This window comes from Juglans regia, chromosome 9, assembly GCF_001411555.2.
Source record: "Juglans regia cultivar Chandler chromosome 9, Walnut 2.0, whole genome shotgun sequence".
NCBI classification, from domain to species: Eukaryota; Viridiplantae; Streptophyta; class Magnoliopsida; order Fagales; family Juglandaceae; genus Juglans; species Juglans regia.
In genome coordinates, this window is record NC_049909.1 from 9207165 (window position 1) to 9228516 (window position 21352).

General features: G+C 35.9%; 1 protein-coding gene across 1 annotated transcript; it reads right to left on the bottom strand.

Moving 5' to 3' along the window:
- Positions 1–6650: 6650 nt before the first annotated feature.
- On the bottom strand, positions 6651–7004 carry LOC118349416 (vacuolar iron transporter homolog 4-like). The gene has a single exon (XM_035693826.1). It carries the CDS (start codon positions 7002–7004, stop codon positions 6651–6653), a length of 354 nt encoding a protein of 117 aa, XP_035549719.1.
- Positions 7005–21352: the final 14348 nt, after the last annotated feature.

The following is a 21352-nucleotide window of genomic DNA, read 5'->3' on the forward strand; positions in this document are numbered from 1 at the left end:
GGCATGAGTGTTCCACCCTCAAGGAGACATACTACAGCCACTGCAGCAACTGGACATACAAATGAGATTGCTGAAATTGTGCACACAGAGATCCGTAGAACATTTACTGATATTGTGCGCACAAAGATACATGATGCCATTGCTAATATTCTTCCTATAGAGATCCATGCAACAATTCTTGAGTTGCGGACGAGTCTTGTTAGCAATATTGAGCGGAGCATGAAGTCTCTCATTGATCGACATATAAACACGATGGATGCTTGTTTGAATGAGATAGAGCTGATTATTAGTTCTCTTGGCATGGACTAAATTAGGTACTAGTTAATGGTTTTCCATAATGGGCATCATGTAAAAATGTTTACAAATGATTGTTTTTATTTTTTATGAAACTAAAATGATGTAAGTTCGAACATAAACTATGACTTTGAACAACATGTTTTCGTTCGAATAACATTATCTATGTTCGAATGAAAACATTTCGGTTCCAACAGCGTCCAATACTTCGCGCTCAAACAATATACAATTCTCCCGCCAAAATGTCCATTCGAATTACAATTATACATTAGAATGGAAATTTATGTTAGTATGAATAGTGTACCATCAGTTCGAACAGTAAATCTATTTGGGGATGATATATTTTGGTTCCAAATTCTACCGTTATTCCAAATTTATTTTTATTTCTTTTTGCGCAATTGTAGCAATTGTTCACTGGTTTTTGTCAGGGTTGCAACCCATTTAGTTGCAATTATTAATATATATATATATGTGTGTGTGTGTGTGTGTGTGTATGTATATATCAATTCCTCTCACACAAAATATCTTCATGGGGTATATCCATTTATGCATATAATGTAATATTGTAGTTTTGTAAGTTAGTATGTTCTCTAAGTAGTAATAGAAGGTACGTGGTATTAATTATAAAAATTTTATTACGTGAAACTCTACAACTTGATTCCCAAATATTTATTGACAGCTTTTCTAGCTTGACTAACTCCGTCGTAGTTTTTTAGTTGTTCCTTCATTGAGTGAGTCATAGATATGTTAGCAGGTAATTCTTGTTGTGGATAACATGTGATACCCTGTATTTTAGTATATTTTTTTTAGTAAAGGATTATTTTAATTAATTTAAATATTATTTTTCTTGTTTTAAAATTTATCGGATTTCTCGTTGGATTTATTTTATAATTTTTAAGTTGTGAAATTTACTTTGATGTGCTTTCTTGATATTAATTAGTGTTTGCATTTAAATTACTCTTTGCTTTAATGAATAATTTTATTGTTGGATTTTAATTAGTATCATTTTATTTTTCCAACTTTTCCCCCCACGCATGACACTACCCATGCACGTCTATCTCTTTTCTTTCTCTAGGGTTTTATTAGCACCCTTCTAAATATACACTTTCATCTTAGACCTTCGAAAACTACCTTGTGCTGTCGCTGCCACCAGCCACAAGAACCACCCAGCCTCTCCTAGTTTGATGTCAACCTCCATCTCCACGTAAAACCGACGCCCATCCGTTCACCGTAAACGACCATCACCAAGGCTCAACGCCTCACCGTGCGCCACCACCTCCTTCACGACCTCAGCCGCAGCAACAGGCCATTATCGTGAGAACATCCCGCTCATACGTGGAGGTCAGCAACCGCAAGCAACCATTTCACCACGTCTGGCCACCATCGCCGGCCCACCGCCCAACTCCATGCACCTCCATTGACAGCCAAAACTGTCTGCTTGGCCTTCATATGCACCTCTGTTTTTACTTCTAAAAAACAGAGCACTACCAAAAGAAGCAAGACCCCACACACCTCCATTGACAGCCACTGTTTCTTGCTAGTAGCTTGGTCATGCTACTCCCGCATCCACAGTACGTAAGTCCCTCTTTCTCACTAGGTTCTATTTTCTCTCTACCGCTCACTCTCCATGCTTTCTCCCTCTCATCTCTTTCTCTCCCAGATTTCTTCTCTCTCTCTCTAAATCGTGCGCCCTCTCTCTCTCTCAAATTTCTTCTCTCTCTCTCTCTGAATCGCACGCCCCTCTCTCGCCTAGTTCTGTCGCGACCACTTTTCCCTCACAGTGAGCCTCGTCGCACCTCCTCTTTTGGTTTCCTTTTTCCTTTTGTTGAGTTTTATGTTTATCTAGAAACAAGCAAAAACTTTGCACTCTTTGAAAGTATTAACATGTAGTTTTAAACTTTATGGTCATGATATTCCTAGTAACTACGAAACTGCCATTAGGCCTTTGGTCTTTAACTTTTTCGTAAAACACCTCAAACTTGTTTTTAAGTGTTTTTACATGTTGCTCCGTTTTCAGATATATTGTTACGTGGATTTAGTTTAATGGATTTAGTTTTAATGGTCTTGGTTTAATTGGTTGTGTTTTAATGAATGGGCTTGGTTTTCATTATACATAAACAAATGATTATATTGTTAATTTGAGCTATTTAGTTTTCAATTGAACTCGTTTTTTAAGTTGGCCTTATTTTATGGGATTTTAAATAGCTATAGTATTTTATTAATCTATAATATGTTGTGGGTACTTTAGTACTTTAAAAACACCGGTATTCATTTATCATAATATTTATTCGATTACTCTCTTCGGTACGGATTCTTTTAAGTGGATATTGATGAATTTAGAAATTGATGATATTTATAGTTAAGAGAATTTTAATTATTGAGGAGTTAAATAGGTTATTTTAGAAGTTTAGGATTAAATATCGAAATATGTGATTAATCGAAAATTTACGAGAATTAAGTGGTTATTTTATAGGTGACGCTTAAATTATTGTTCAACATTTTTTGAGGAAAATTTCAAAAAAGCTAAGAAGTCTAGGTAAGTGGGGTTATAATAGACTTTGCATAAAATAAAAGGGATTGAGGTCAATTTTGAAAATGTGCATGTTGTGTTATGAAAATAAATATTAAACGATCTCAGTTATTTGTTCTGCATCGCTCATGAGATTCTGTATAAGAAGAAAATATTTTATGGCATGACTAGTGTGAACATGAGCTTATTTTTGGCATTCTATTATTGAACTCAGAAAAATGAGCGAATATGAAAATTTGCATGTGAAGTGAAGATGTTCTGAATCTATTTTGAGAAAATGTGAAATGATCTAAATTTCAGTACTCTATTTTGATATGATTTGTCATCTGAAAAAACTTTGGCATGACTTCCTGATTTTGTTCTGACTTTGATTCTGTTTTGCTCTGATATGTGACCCTATCACGGGATATAATAGTGACCTTTGGCCCTATCACGGGATATAATAGTGACCTCTGGCCCTGTCATGGGATATAATAGTGATCTCTGGCCCTGTCACGGGATATAATAGTGACCTTTTGCCCTGCCACGGGATACAATAGCGGATTTATGTTCTGAGTGCAATCGCTTTGATATTCATGGTGATTTATGTTCTGCTTGGCTTTCCGCATAATGCACAACCCTACCACGGGGGTTAAACATAGCCTATGTTCTAATATGATAAGATAAGATGAAGATGTTCAGTCATGTTGTGCCAAAGGAGTCTTTGAATATGAAAAGTTGGTTTCTGAATATGAAATGTTCAAAAAGTCGCTCTGATTTTATGATAATACATATTTTTGAGATTTGCATATTGATACTGTAATGTTTTATTTCTCCATTCTAAACTCTGTGAAAATGTTCTTGTTTACACACTAGTATATGTCCTCTGCTTACTAAGTTGTTGATAATTCACCCCTTATCTCCATATATTTTTCAGATAATTTTGATGGTTCAGTTGGAGAACAAGAGTAGGAAGTTTTAGAAAGGTGTGATGTTCAAAGTGGAATAAGTGACTGAGAGTACAAGTGCTTATTTGAGAGTCGTAGTTAGTAAGCTGATTTTATTTTTCGGGTATTTTGATTTGATGAGTTAAGGATAATTTCAAGTTTTTGGAGGATTTCTAATATATGTTGTTGAGAATTTCTTTATTGTTCCCATGGAGGAACTTAGATTTTTGGATTGATTAAATGGATTAATATTTTATGGGATTTTTTGGATTTTATAGTTGTGTTATTTAAGTTGATTTTAGGTATTAAGAGCTAACTCTCCGGACCTTCAGGATTAAGGCGTTACATAACAACCCCAATTTTTATTGCACTTTTTATTTGTCCTTTTATGTATTTGTCATTTTATGTATCTCTTCATATGAAAAATGCTTAGATATGCACAGGAAATTAGTTGACATTGTTTTTGCAATATAGTTATGTTGTTTGAGCATGAATAATGTCCTGTTTGGAAGCACAATTGTTATAAGATATTCTCAAATTATTTTCACTTCTATTTATAACTATTTCACTACTATTCACTAGGGCTATGCATAATGGGCCCTAAGCCCGATCCGTTTTCCAGAACCGACTTTTCCAACCCGTGAGAGACGGGTTCATCGGGTCAAATGCATGATACCGGGTTTTAGTAAAAATAACCCGTCGAATTCGTCGAAACTGACTTTGCATCTGAAGACGAAAATGAAAACACTTCTAAAGACGAAAACACTCTCCTCTCCACTGCGGAAACCCTAGTCACTGTCGCCTTTCACCGTCGCTGATCGCAGTGGTCATCGCAAAGGTGCATTCTCTCTCTCTCTCTCTTGGTAGGATTTAAGTTTTCGAGCTCTGTTTGATGCTCTGTGTGTTCTCTGTTCGGTCGTCGTTCTTTGGGTTGCAGAGTCTGTTGAAATGTTGGATTTGTTTGTGAATTTTCTGTCGGGTAGAGCAACGTAAATTGCACCGAAATGGAGGACCCCTTTTATCCACTAGTTTCTATTTCTCATGGGTTTGAGAGCTGTAAATGTAGGGTGTTTATTTCTTCTTTCTTTTTTTTTTCTTTGGATCTGTATGTATTTATGCGGTGATTGTCATTGTCTTTGTTTATTCATAATTTCTTTTATGGGTTTGCTCTAATATGCAGTAATTTCTGTTGAAATGTTGAACTGGTTCATTCCAACCTCTATTTTGCTCTAATATCACTACAAGAAATCAGGCCTTTTCCAGCGATTTTAAAATCGTCACAAAAAAATTCGTTGCAAATAGAGGTTATTTCCGGCGATTTTCAAGTCGCCGCTTAATTTTCGTTGCGAAGTTGGGAAATCATTGAGGAAAAATGTATAATTCCCTTTTGCGGCGACATTTAGACCTTTTGCGGCGATTTTTGTCGTCGCAATAAAATTATTAACTGCAGTGGCATTAATTTTCCGTCAATTAAAGAAAATCGCCGCAGTATTTACTATTTGCGGCAAAAATTGTCACTGTAAAAACACATGCTCCCATTTTAACTTATTAGCGGCGAGTCAAAAGCGCCGGAAAAGCTGTTTAAATTAAATCCCCCGCGTTAGGTTTTCTCATTTCGTTCCCTCCAGCCATCTCTCCCCCTTCCCCCTTTCTCTCCGCAGTCCCTCTTCTCCCTCAACCCTCCACCGCTCACAGCCCGTCGCCAACGGCCCCAGCAGGCCACCGCGACCTCACTTCGACGACCACCCCCTCCTCACCTCTCTCTCTTTCTCTCTCTCTCTCTCTCGGATTTGATTGGGTATTGTTGTGATGGAGATGAGAAGCTGCTGGTTGCTGAGTACATGCCTAATGATACTCTTGCGGAGCATTTGTTTCACTGTATGTACGGTTTCTAGCATGGGTTCTTCTTTGTTTATTTCTTGATTTATTGTTTTAGATATGGCCTGTGTATCCAAGAAGAAATTCTTATTAGTTCTTAGGTTGCTCTGATTGAAAAGGTCTCTTAAGCTTGTCCTTTGTGTTTTAAGATTTTCTTAGGTTACTCTGAGTTGAATTGAGTTGCGTTTCTTTTTCTTTTTCTTTGCTCTCCTAGTATAATATCTGGTTATTTGATTTCTTCTCTTTTCATTCACTTTCTTAGCTTCCAAACAGGGCCTTTTTTTTAATAAGAAATTGTGCTTCCGATAGCCTTTTTCTTTCGGTAAGTTTGAGTACGTTATACTTGTTTAGGATTATTGAAATTAGACATTTCACAATTATAAGAATTCAATAATTTTTCTGATCCTCTGTTTGTGCCTGATGCCCGAAGTATATCTATATTATGCTCATTTTTTTGGCAGTTTTGGTTACAGTGTCAGTACCTGCTCAAATCGATAACTTGTTAGGCTATCATCTTTGGCACATGATAGTCGTTAATTCTTACTTTGATGAACAAATGCCACCCTGCTATCATTGTGCTTGTTCATAGTCTGGCTAGCATAGTGCTGATTTAGTTATTTCTGCGTATCGCACGTGTTAACGACTAGTACTATATACATACATACATAACTATATATATATATATATAGAGAGAGAGAGAGAGAGAGAGAGAGAGTATAAAGCTAGGATATATGTATATTGATCCACGTTTGGTTGATCCCCTCCACCTATATATATATCATTAATTAAGAACATTAAATTGGAGACAAAGTACGGTAGCTTATATTACCATGAGGCTGAAGAAACACACACATGTACACACACACACACGTACTATATATAAGGCCAAGGGATCAACATGATCAAGGAGATTGAGAGTGAGAAGATCATATTACATGATTTTGATGGACATGGTAAACAAGCTAGTAATAATATTTAAGATGATTTACGTATAAGTTGGAGATAATTGGTGGTATAAATTATTACAGGCCACTTGACCCTATTAACTTAGTCAACCCAAAGGTTATAGCCATGGCTAGCAAACCTCCAACCAAAACCCTAACGACAGACTTAAACGCAGGGACCTTACCTAAGAGAGCCTCCAGCCACCCAAAAACCAACAAAGCCAGGCTCACTGCCCCCACCACCATCCCCACCCTCACCTTATACTCCTTTATAAACGAAGCTGCTAGGAGTGGAACCAATGCACCCACAGAAAACGCAAGTGCTGATGTTGCCGCAGCTTGCATGGGGTTTGGCAAACTCTGATCTTTCTCTTCCTCTTCTGATCCCTGTCCATCAATATCCCCCCTATGCTGCTTCTGATCTCTTTTCATTTGTGCCACTTCTATGTCCAACTGTGAGTACACCGACACAAACTATGAGTGAAGATCTCTAACTATGGTGGAGGCAAAGGTGGAGTACTATATACACATCATGCCCACTAGTAGTTGACAAAAGAATTCAGCATGCAGTACTGTTTACGAAAAAGAGTTAGAAAACTACCCTTGTATATGGGCCAACAAAAAAAAAAACATGTATTTGAGGTTGGCAGCATCAGTTTCTACCTCACCATAGTCCTTAGCAGCTTGGTCTAGTAGTGCTTCATCATTCTGTGAAGTAAGAAAACTTGTAGGCGTTCTGTCTACCCACAAGAATATATTTCAGACACCTTGGGTTACAAGATGGCCAATCTTGTCATTTGTGGAGCATCTTCTACATAGTCCAACTGTATGAGTTTCTTTATTGTTCTTTTTCATTTTGTGGACAAGATGACCCACATAAATTTAATCTCATATCTTTCTTATTAACTATAAAAAAAAAAATTAATCTCATATCTTCATGGTTGAATGTTATATCATTAGAAGAGATTCTTGCTTGTATGCTGAGGAACTTCCATTTACTTTTTTTGTCTTCTATCCATCACATTGGATCTGAGTATATATCCACAGGTGTACACTGCCCATAGTTTTGCTATCAAGTTGCTTACTTCTGGAGAGACTAAAGATATATACATATTTTTTTGGATTGCATATGTCGTCTAGGTGCAATATATTGCTGGCTTCCTAGTTGTGAAATCTGACTTCAAATGCTTGTTGAAGTTTATGGAATTGTTCTAATATTTTTGTGATGACCATCTTGCTCTAATTTTGTAGACAAATGTTTTTATAATGTTTTCGGATATTATTTATGAAACGCTAGTTCTTTTAAGTTAGTCATTAATTAAATTTCATATATATGCCTTTCCTCAGCATTTGCCGTGAAGAGAAATAAGTATCAGAGGTAGAAATCATTGATGCTTCTCGAAATGGAGAGCCAACATGCTAAGGGACTGCCATCGCCTTTAACACCTTATTAGTCGAGTTTTGAGAAAAAAGATAGAAATTGACATTATGCATCTTCTGCATCACAAGAAAGGAACAAACTGGATCTTTAGTGTGATTAAGATGATGAGATATGCTGTGAATGACCACTGCTCCAGAAGGATAGTTCCAGAGTTTTGGCGTTTATTACAATTTGTTCCGAAATGGGTATGTGCGCCATATATCTCATTTTGTTTTATACTTTAAACAAAGAAATGAGTGAAGATCTCTAACTATGGTGGAGGCAAAGGTGGGGTACTATATACACATCATGCCCACTAGTAGTTGACAAAAGAATTCAGCATGCAATACTATTTACGGAAAAGAGTTAGAAAACTACCCTTGTAATTGGGCCAACAAAAAAAAAAACATGTATTTGTCGTGAAATAATTAGTGACATGCATACAAAAGGCAAATAATATTTGTTCCGAAACAAGATCAAGAATTAATGATTAGAACATGTATTTGTCGCGATAGAACTTCTTTCTTGCATTTAATGCTAATGTTCTATTTAGAACATGTATCATAGGGCACTTGTGATCACTTTGATATGCAACACTAACTGCATACACATGAGCTTCATACTCATTGGAATCACACTATATATAGTGATTACTTAGGGAAAAAAAAAAGAAACTTTGAGAATTGGTTGTGAGGATGAGTAAATAATAAATAGGTAGTGATCACTTTTATCTTTCTTGAAACTCATATTTTGCACATTATGTTTACTTTTAAATCATTTGTTTTAGGTACGCCTAAATGGGGTTGCAACTCTCATTTTTATAGTTGGACTTTCAGTAGCTGTCTCTGTCTCTGTCTTGGTTGTTCTTTTGGTCAGCTAAATTAAACTTGGGACTGTTCTTTATGTGGATGACCTCATAAACCAGCATACAATGTAATGGTCATCACTCGTTCCTCTTTTGTTGTTTCCATTGCTTGTACTACGCATGATACGTTGATATATACATATATATATATATATATATATATATATATACCGCTAGCTAGTAATCTTCAGTTGGTGAACATCGAGGGTTTTAGCATTTTAGTGGCAAGCAATCAAATATGGAAAAGAAGCTGGCCGCAGCTCCTATATTGTCATGGAAGTTAGCTCCTATGAATATGGAAAAAGTGTACGATCATTTGGTTTCAGCTTTTTGAGTTTAGAAAATACGTAGGAGTGGAATTGGAAAATGATATAGCATTCTCTACTGGAATTTATTTAATAGAGAAAGATTATATTCGATTGTAATTAAATTTGGGTATCTAAGTGCTAGGAACAATGAAATTGGAATTGGCATGTAGATTCATATTGGTGTTAAAGCAGCAAGTACTGTTTTACAATCAAAGTTCATGATAGCTCATGATTTTGATGATTGTCCTAGCTCAGTTCTTATATCATTGGATTCCTGTTATACTTTATAGGAGCTACTATAGAGGGGAAACACAATAATATTACAATGCTGTAGGAGTGCAAGTGTAGATCAAAAAACTTTTTTTTTCTTGGAAAAGTAGACCAATACACAGTTCTACAATTCAGCTCTTGTTTATAAAGGTGTGCTATTTTTACTTTACATGCTCCTATTTTCATTGTAAAGTCCAGGTAGTTTTGTGATTCACTTGTTATTGTTTTTTGGGAGACTAATTAACAAGTGCTCCTCTGCTCCTAGAGTGGCTTCCGTTAGTAGTAATGCTAATGTCCAATATGATGCAAACAAGCAATACTTGAGTGGTTCTAGTATTCCTCCTGCATTCTCCTCTATGCATCTTAGCCAATATGCTCTAAGGAATGTTGGTCTTGGTCTTGCATTGTTAATATCTAATATGTCCCTAACCATATAAAGCTTTAGTTAATTTCTGATTATCAACGTTCTTACTACTAATTGATCACTTACATTACACAGGGCTCAAATATCTTCACTCAGCAAACATCCTTCATCGAGGGCTCAAATATCTGCAACTTCTGAATGAACTGCATAAACTATAGCATATGGGCATGTTTTGTCAATTTTTTTTAAAATTTTTTGAAACACTTTTTTCCAGCGAATAAAATTCGCCGGAAATATTTTTTTCATAGCATAAATTAAATCGCCGGAATAAGTATTTGCGGCGAAACCTACCGCTGGAAATACTTAATGACGACGATAATTTAAAATCGCTGGGAAAAATAATGATTATTTGCGGCGATTTATTAACTTATTGTGACGGTTAATATCGCCGCAAATAACTTTTTCCAGAGATTTTAGTGGTTAACGGAAAGGCCATTTCTGTCGATTTTTTAACATTTGCGACAGACTAAAATCGCCAGAAATAGTAGTTTTTCTGACGATTTTTTTAAAATCGCCGAAATTAATCAAAAATGGCTTTAGGATTTCGGCGAACCTGCAGCGATTTATAAATCGCCGAAAATGATCAAATGCAGCGATTATTATATGTATTTGCGACGATTTTGAGTACTGGAAAAGACCTGATTTCTTGTAGATATATGTGTCTTCTTGTTAGCTACTGGTGTGTGTTCATGGGCCAAGAGTCATCTAGAATAAGTACCACCCATACTTGCAAGTTTCTTAGTTGGTAGAAATGTTCTGTGCTTCTCTATTGTTTGTTATCAAGTCATATGTATTCTGTAATGCCCCGTCCCCGAGGGTCTGGGGAGTTAACTCATATAGCCTGATAATCAACTCTAACAAGGATAGAGTACTTCCAAATTCAAGGATATATATATTTTCCCAAACCTCAAATCAAACGTAAATACTTCAATTAAATAAACCATATAAACTCATCTATCCAATTTTCAATCCAGCAACTCAAATAAAATCAACTCTTCTTCATGTCTCAAATAACAAACTAGAAATAATGAAACATTAACATAAGTCTCCATAAACCGTCTAAATCCACTGAAGCAAACTTGAGAAATTTAAATAACTTCCAACATCAACATTAATACCACGAAATACCCAACAATCATTCACTGTTAATCTTCTCCATAAACTCTAATACTGATCCTCAGCTGAACCATCAATGTCATCTGAAATATTATGGAGATAAGGGGGGTGAGTTATCAACAACTCAGTAAGCAGAGAACATATACCAGTGTATAAACATTAGCATTTACAGAAATTAGAATGCAGAACAAAACATTTTCATTTTCAGAGTGCGGAAGCAGAACAGGTTATTAAAAATATCAGAGCGAAGATTTAGAAATAATTTCATTCAAAATATTCTTTGGCATAACATAAAAGACCATCATCATCATCAAAACATCATATCAAAACAGAGGCCATGTATAATCCCCGTGGTAGGGTTGTGCATTTGCGGATAGCCAAGCAGAACATAAAACACTCTGTCACCAAGGTGTGCACTCAAAATAGAGACCACTACTATAACCCGTGGCAGGGCCGTATCCACTATTATTACCCGTGGTTGGGCCGTATCCACTATTATAACCTGTGGTTGGGCCATATCCACTATTATAATCCGTGGTTGGGCCGTATCCACTATTATAACCCGTGATTGGGCCGTATGCCACTATTATCACCCGTGGGAGGGCCGTAACTGAATAGAACAGAAACATAATCAAATTCAGAATCAGAGAGTCATGCCAAAGGTTTTCAGAAATCACGTCTTTTCCAAACAGTGTACTGAACAAAAATCTTCGGAACAGAACAAAATCATATCACAACATAATTTATGCACAAATTTCATATTCGCTCTCATTTTCAAAGTTCAGAAACAAAATACAAAATCATATCACAACATCAGTCATGACAGAAAATACGTTCTTCTTAAATAGAATCTCATGAGTAATGCAGAACAAATAACTGAGGTAGTTCAAATTACTTTTCATAACAAAACATGCATATTTTCCAAAACGGACCTCAGTTCATTTTATTTAACGCAAATTCTAGCATAGGAACCTCGCTTACCTGAACTTCTTAGCTTTTTCGAAATTCCTCAAAACGTCGGACAATAATCAATCGTCACCTATAAAATAATCAAGTAATTCCCGTAAATTTTCAATCAATCACGTATTTCGTATTTGAACCTAAGAACCTATTTAAATCCTCAAAACCTAGAATTCTAAAAATTCCTATAATACCACCATTATCAAAAAAAAAAAAGCACCAATATTGTTTACTCTTAAAATAAACCTTTACTTAATAACATATTAAAAAAAAAATACTTAAGTGATTTTCTTTAATCATAAATAAAATGTTCAAAATACACTTTCAATAAAATAATACGTTGCTCATAGTATAATTTTAAAAAATACTATATAAACTCAGTACAATATCTTATACATCCCACAAAGGGTAAAAAAAGTAATTATTAGACAAAATATTTCCTAAACTACGGAATGTTTACGGAACAACAACACAACACACAAGCAACGTGACAACGCCGCGCCGTTGAAGAGTAACGGAGGACCTACCGAGAGAAGTGGAGTTGCGACGGAGCTGGGCGGGTGCGCTAGTGGTGGTGGGTACTGCAGCGGTGCACTGGAAGAGAGAGAGAGAGAGCTGAAATCGAGAGAGAGAGACACGGTGAGAGAAAGAGGGAGAGACCGAGAGAACGGAGACACCAACAAGAAATGGCGTGAGCTTACCGGAGAAACAGAGGCAGCGTGTGGCGGACAGGGGTGGGGGAAAGTCCTCGCCGGTAGTTTCTGTGGAGGCACAGCGCGGTGAAGCTCTTGGTGGGGGATTGCAACGGCTGTAGGTTGCTCTGTTTTGGACAGTTAAAACAGAGGATTTTCAGGCTGGTAATGGAGGCGTTGGGAGGTGGCTTCGTGGCTATATTCGGGCTGGTAATGGAGGCGTTGGGGGGGTGGCTTCGTGGCTGAGGTTCTGCGTGGACTGGGTCCGGGGAGTGGCGACTCGCTGCCTGGGCTGGTGCTCTGTTTTTCGGAGGTACAACCAAGATGGTGTTTACACGGAGAGGGTGGTGGCGCCCGGCTTGAGTGGTGGACTTGTGTGGTTGTCGTTCCGTGTGCGTGAAACAAAGGTTGGGCGCTGCAGGGTGGTGAACTAGCAAGAGGGCGAGCGCTGTTTGCCAAGAGGAGAAGAAAAAAAAATATATATACAGGGCTGAGGTTTCGCGTAGGAGGGCAGCGGCGGAAGCATGCTTCGAATACGTACAAATATAAATATATAAGTGGAGAAACAAGAAAAGAAAAAAAAAACCCTAGAGAGCCGAGAGAGGGACGTGCACGCGGACGTGCAGTGAGTGTGCATGGAGTGGGCGAGAGAACACTACGGGAGTAAAGAAAAAGAAAAAGACAGAAAAGAGCAGAAACAAACAAAAACAAAAATAACTAATTAAACATGCGGGGAGAATAAAAGAAATAAAAAAAAATCAAGCTCCAATAAATAAATGAGTAAAAAAAAAAAATCTAAAGTCCAACCATACCAATTTGGGTCCGGGTGTTACATATTCTGTGTGTTTAACTAGGATTACTTGTACTTAAAAAGTTAACCAGATTTCCCCTGATTCTACCTATTAATGACAAATGGTTTGACTGGTTTGAATGCATGATTCGTTAGTACTCTTGAATCAAAATTCTACAACTGAGAATACACAGGATGATAGGCAACTAGGCAGAGATAATTTTGTTTCTACTTATTAATTAATTTGCGAGATCAATTATCACGAAAAGTAATTCTCTTAATTCAATACACATGGGTTGCCGGCTGTCTTTTAGTTTGCCAAGTCCAGTGTCTAATATGCCTAAAATTTGGCTTGAGGGTGCAATTTTCATTCCCCATATTATAAGAGATTGACAAAGGGGCAAAATATTATAAGAACAATGGGTATATAGCTTTCATTCCCCATATTTCGATGGTCTCTAACTCTCTGTGCTTGAACCAGTGTTTATTTTCTCTTGTAATAATTATGATTAGTATGGAAACCAGCGCATATAGTAAAAACAAGCATTAAAGTAATAGTGTGGGATTAAACAAGCATTTCTATAGTGTGTCTTAAAGCACACACTATAAACAAAGTTAGTTGTATCAGAAAGTGAGAGCCCCAAAAGATAATATGAGTTGGCTTTTGTGGTGGTGTTGGTTCTTTTGGAGGAGAGATATATAATGGGTTGAATTATTTTGCCCCTTCTACTAGTCTGTTTTTAAGATGATATTTTTGTTCAGAGTTGGTTTTATTCCAACACTAGTTATTTATTTTTCTTTTTATACGTTGCCTTCTAAGCCAGGGTGACGATAACAGGCAGTCACGTACTTTTACAACCAATACTTTAGCCTGCAGCTAATTGTCATCAATGTCATCTTTATAAACGACCACACTCTTTGAGTGATTTTTAAAAAAATAAATAAATAAATGATTAAAGTATTCAGAGCTCCCACGCCAATTTACGAGAAAGCTGTTGCAGCTTGATTAATGTCATCATGACAATGTCATGCATGTATATCAACGACCTCACAATTTGAGTCTTTGGTTTGTGAAAATTAACACATAATATTTCGGGATCACCATGTTTGTTTAGGGGGAAAAACTAGTAGAATTTTCTTTAATTCTCTCGTGTTGACGATGCAGGAGGAGTCGCATATAAGAATAAGATTACCATAGAGATAAGGTTGATCCCTTAATTCATTGGTTTCTTGTTCTTCACAAGGTGGGTACTCCATATTTTCTACGTAATTTCTATCAAATGATTAATAACAGATTTTGGTATAGAACACAGCTGAGAAATATAAAGACTATAAATAGGGTATAGAACACAGTTGAGAAATTCCAACGCTGAGGTGAGAATTGTTTTCTGGTTCAAGTTCCAAAAACTGACATTGGCATTTGCATCTTGTCTTTTTCAGCCCAAACTATAATTGTTATTTAATCATATTAATGTAATGAAAAAATATAAGTGAGTGATAGTGGTTTCTCTTTCTTTTGAGTTTCTTTAAATCATAAAAATAGAGTAATTTCCAGTTTATATCCTAATATCTTGATTTTTATATGTTATATTATGTGTCAGCTCATATATGAATTGCTTCGAAAGTGACACTTATACAAATTTAAGAAATAATGAGACTGCTACTCCTTTGGAAAACCGATCACAAATAGCTTCAAATATTAACTTGTCTAGTAGCACAAGTCTCCCAGTCCCTCATCGTAAAAGGAGGGCAAATAAGGACCCCTCAGCAGTGTGTGACCTTTTCATTAAAATAGATGGATGCCCTTTAAATGATCCAAAAGCGAAGTGTAATTACTGTCACAAGATTTACTCTTGTCATCCCAAAAGACATGGTACATCAAGTATGCTATAGCATCTTGGTACTTGTAAGCAACATCCTCATAGAATCAGACTTACGGATCAACAAACTATGAGTCGTGAGGGGGCTCTTGAGGGAATTGGAGATAGTGATGTCAATAACTCGGCAAATGCACATAAGTTTGATTCAGAAAATGTACGAATGACAATTGCTGAAATGATAATTTGTGATGAGCTTCCATTTAGGATAGTAGAAGCACAGAGATTTAGGAAAGTATGTAGATCACTTGAACCAAGGTTCCAAGTGTCATCTCGAACTATTGCAGCGAGAGACTGTATTAAACTATTTAAAATGGAGAAGCAGAAGTTAAGGAAAATATTTAAGATGGTTGGGCGGGTTAGTTTAACCACTGACACATGGACGTCGATTCAAAACTTAAATTATATGTGTCTTACTTCACATTTTATCGATTGTGAATGGAAATTACATAAAAGAATTCTAAACTTTTGCATGATCCCTAATCACAAAGGAGAAACTATTGGAAAGTATGTAGATTCATGTCTATAAGATTGGGGTATTGACAAGATCTTTACTGTTACAGTTGATAATGCTTCCTCAAACGATGTTGCCATTGAGTATTTGAGGAAGAGGTCATTTGTTGGAAGGAAAGTATATTCACATCAGGTGTTGTGCCCATATTATGAACCTCATTGTGAATGATGGACTAAAAGATTGTGATGATTCAATCATAAGGGTGTGCAATGAAGTTAGGTATGTTAGATCATCTCCCGTAAGAATGGATAAATTCAAAAAGTGTATAGAGAATGAGAAAATTGTTTGTACAAAATTGGTATGCCTTGATATTTCCACAAGATGGAATTCGACTTATCTAATTCTAGAAGTTGCAAAAACATTTAAAAACCATTTTTGCTATTGGAGAAGGATGATGATTTTTTTTTTCGTTATTGTCGTAGTGTGAACTTGAGCCCTCCAAACTCTAGTGATTGGGAGAGATTTAGAGTATTGATAAAGTTTTTGAAGATTTTTTATGATGCTACTGTAAGACTTTCTGACTCTTTGTATGTCACATCTAATGCATATTTCCAAGAGTTTTGTGGCATCCAATCACATTTGTAAGAAATGTTTCAAAGTAATGATGCAGTGTTGAAATGTATGGCGGCGAATATGAAGATTAAGTATGATAAATATTGGGGATCAATCGAGAAGACTAACTTGATGATATTTATTGCTGTTGTTCTTGATCCAAGATGCAAATTTAGTCTTTTGCATTTTTGGTTCAAAAAAATATATGGTGGTAAATTAGTCGAAGAAATGATTGCACAAATGAAACAATTGTTGATTGACATTTATGGAGAATATAATATTGTGTATAGGAGTTCAAGTGGAATTTCCTATTCTGAGCCTCCTTCCTCAGTTGATCCTAGTATGATTGATTCTAATTCTCAACAAAGTTTTTGGGTTAAGTATGAGCAAGAAATAATTGAATCTAATTTGATGAACAAATCAAAGATTGATCAATACGTGGAACATGGTTGTGAGGCACGAGCTCCAAAATTTTGATATTTTAGATTGGTGGAAGATTAATGAAGTAAAGTATCCTATTTTGGTAAGAGTTGCACGGGATGTGATGGCCATTCCCGTTTCTACTGTTTCTTCTGAGTCAGCCTTCAGTACAAGGGGTTGGGTGCTTGACCCATTTTGTAGTTCACTATCTCTAAGAACAGTCGAGGCACTCTTTTGTACACAAAATTGGTTGAGGGATCCAATACTCATTGATCTTCGTGCTTCCTTGGATAATATTGAAAGCTTTGAAGCAGAATTGGGTAATAAACTTATTTCTTATTTACATATTTATTAAACTTTTTCATAGTGTTTATTTTTTTATATCATTTAATAATTATCATGTGTTTTTTTAGAGTTTGATCCAAAATCAAGTTTTACTTACATTGATGAGGAGTAACTCAAGGCTTATGGTCTGCATGATAGTATGTTTTTAATTTTTACTCCTTTGTTGGAGAAACTAAACCACTTCGTGTTGACTTGAATGCTATTATTGATTTGGTGTTAGACCTTTTTAATAATGGCAGATATAGAGGAAGAGATGGGAAGCTGCTATTATTCGATCATTGGATGCTCCTCAGTCTTTTATCAGTTGATGTTCATATTTTTGTAATAGATGGCTTTTGTACATTTTTTATGGGTAAAGTCCATCCAGGGGCTCTTCATTTTTTATGAAAGTTTTTTTTTTTTATTATATGTTATGCATGGTGGTTGTTGTTTTTAATTAGATTATTAACACGATTTGAATGCAATGTGATTGGCCTGAATAGTTCTTTGCATATGCTTATTTTTAATTCACATCATGCCTTTGCACCTTTACTTCTTTCTTGGAAGAATTAATATTCTAGTTCAATAATTGTAGACATATTTGGATTGTTTACTCATTTCTAGTTCTTCTTTCATTTGGATTGTTTCATGAACATTTCTGGTTTATTTGTTTTAGGTCATATAGTTTATACCAAAAAAAAAAAACCCTACCCGTACTTTGGCGCCCAACTAGTGTCGGGTCAAGTCGGACCTGGTCCAGACCCGGTTGGAGTTGATCGGGTTGCAACCCTACTATTCACAGATATTCTGAAATATTCTTACTCCTAACTTCAATTAAGTTGTTTAATTATTGAACTATGCCTAGCTTAAGCATGTATTAATCACGATTATATATCTTAGAGTTTGTTTTTTCAGATTAATATACATTTACCTCATTAATGCAACCAAGGTAGGGAATTTTATTTTATTTATTGTCAAATATATACATATCCAAGCTAAAGTGGAATCAATTCATCTAGCCTGAAACAACTTAGGTTTAAGATTTTATAGACCTTATTGTGTAATTAAACAATGTCTCTGCTTACATGAAAAAGACTACCACTTATGTGCCTTAGTAGTGGCAAGTGTCTAAAAGAATGTGGAACCAAAAGAATTTCCTATTTGGTTGAAAATCTAATACTCTACACTAAATTATGATCTCCCATGCTTTGGAAAGCTTTTATTTTTAACAAAACAAAATATAAATCCAGAGACTTGGCAAATTTTGTTTCCGATTCTATCATGAAATGAGTTGGCATATTTGACATAAACTGTTGAGATACTTTTTTTGTTATGAAAAGAAATTTTATAAAACTAATCAGTGCTATGGGTTGAACCCTGAGTTGTTGTTGCATTGGCAGTGCACACAATGCTCCTGTAACGCTCGGGTCCCGCAGGGATCGAGGATCGAAGAGTTACTCCCTGTGACTTAAAACTCACAATTTATCAATATATTTACAAACTCCAAAATATAAAGTCATCATAATACTACAAAATCCCTTAATAAAATTTGCAAATTCTCAGAAATCTTCTATGAGTAATCTAATATGCTTAAATAAGCATCACACCGATGCTTTATAATCCAGATCCTTAGCTGAACTATTCAAAATCATCTGAAAAATATTTTGAGATAAGGGGTGAGTTATTGACAACTCAGTAAGCACAAAACATATATTAGTGTGTAAACATGAGCATTTATCAGAATTCAAAATGCTGAACAAAATATTTTCTTTCAGAATGCAGAATCAGAATACTTGTTTCAGAATGCAAAATCATGACATATTACCAAAGATATAATAGCGAAACTTTCAGAACACCTTTTTATGCAAAATTTCCTTTGGCAGAGCATAACTTAACATATTCATCTTATCTTATCATATCAGAATAGTGACCATGTTTAACCCCTATCGTAGGGTTGTGCAAACCCCGATAGCTAATCGAGCAGAAACAGAATGTGAATCTGCCCCTTATTCATTATCGAAGCACCGAGTGTGCATATAGGAAAGACCATGCAGAAAATCACTTTGTTTCCAAAGTGGGTGCCCCAGAAACAGAAAAGTTGGTACGAACCCGAACAGAGGCCATAGTTTTACACCCGTGGTAAGGTCAGAATGGAACAAAAATAAAAACAAAAACAAAATGTTATGCCAGAGGTTTTTCAGAAATCACATCATATCATATCAGAGTACAAAACATCTTCAGAACATAACAAAATCAGACTATAAAAACGTATTTACGCACAAAATTTCATATTCGCTCTCTTTTGCACATTTCAGAAACAGAATGTCAAACATAAGCTCATGTCTATGCCAGTCATGACAGAAAATACTTTCTTCTTGAATAGAATCTCATAAGTAATGTGAAACAAATAATTGAGGTAATTCAAATTTCTTTTCATAACCAAATATATATATTTTTCTAAATTGACCTCAATTCATTTCATTTTTATGCAAAGTCTAGCATAGGAACCCTGCTTACTTATACTTCTTAACTTTTTTAGAATTTTCCTAAAAAATACCGAGCAATAATTAATCGTCACCTATAAAATAATCACATAATTCTCGTAAATTTTAAATTAATCACGTATTTCGATATTTAAGCTTGAGCTTCTAAAATAACCTATTTAATTCCTCAAAACCTAAAATTTCATAACCTCAAATCATAAATCATCACTTTCTAAAATCATCAATGTTAATTTAATAACTTTGACTAAAACATTTAAAAGTCTGACCTATTTATTATTGAAAACAAACTATAAAGTTTAATACTAGATAATATAATTATCCCGAAATATTTTAAAATAAACCATAACTATTTTTAATAGACTAAATCATATCTAAAGTGTAAAAATAACATTACACCAATATTGTTTACTCTTAACATAAATCTTTACTTAATAACACGTTAAAATACTTAAGTAATTTTCTGTAATCATAATTAGATAAGAGTTTATTAACACATATTAAAAATTTTAAAACACCTTAGCATAACCTGCAGTTCAAAGGGCAAAAAAGTAATTAATAATATTAGTGTAAAATATAGCTTAGAAGCATGTAATTACACTTACGTAAAACCAAATTCTTTGAATAAAGCAAAAGCTACGTACGTGATGGAGGTTCACCGTGAAGAGTGGAGCTACAATGGAGTTGGGTGCAGTGGTTACTACAGCAGTGCACTAGAAGAGAGAGTGGTGAGCCAGAAAGAGAGAACGGAGAGTGAGAGATGTGCGAGATAGGAACAGAGACGGAGAGAAAACACACAGAATACTCACCTAGAGGGCAGCAATGATCTCGATGGCAACAAGGTGGTTGGGCAGCAGCAGGTCACGGAAAGGTTGGGGTGTCGGCGTTGCCGGGCTTCCCTTCGCCATGGCTGGTGGCACCAAAACAAGATAAAGTGCCCTATTTTGAGATGCAAAAACAGAGGTCCTTCGGTGTGTTTGAGGGTGGTGTTTTCCGATGTGGGTTCACAGCTAACTATGGTGGTGAGGTCTAGGCAGAGGTTTATATGGGGTGGATGAACCAGGCGGCAACTATGTGGAGGTGCTGGGGTGGCGCGACAGTGCACGGTGGTGGCTTCGTTCATGCATAGGTTGCGTCGATTTTGTATGGGGTAGCATGAGTTATGGATGGTGCAATGGCTGGAAAAACAGAAGGGCACAGGAGGTTTGAAGCACTGGGCATTGTCTCACAGTGGTGTGTGGTGGCAAAGGGAGTCGATGGCAGCAACGAGATGGCTGAAGAGGGCAGCAACGACAGCGAATGTCACAAAGGAGTTTCTCTATGTGCGGGCTAATGTATGCGTATATATATATATATATATGTGAGTGATGGAAACCCTAAGGGAAACGCTGAGATGAAGAAATGTGCATGCCAAGTTCGTGAGGAAAACTCTAGGGGAGAAAATAGACGGAAAAGAAAACGTGTGTGAACTGTGAAATTAACGTGTGAATAAATAGGTGATTGAAACAAAACAAAAACAAAACCCTAAAGCTGAGGAGAATAGAGGCGTACGTGCATGGAAGTGCAATCGTGCGAGGCGGCGAAAATATCATAAACTCAGTTGGTTTTAATGGTTTAAAAGAGACGAGTGTGGGCTTGGGTCTTGGTCTTTTTCTTGAGTCATCGATCACGACTCAATTTCTCAAAATAATTCAACTAGTCGAAAAATTTTCTCGACTCATAAAAAGATTTTTAACCTAATTATAAA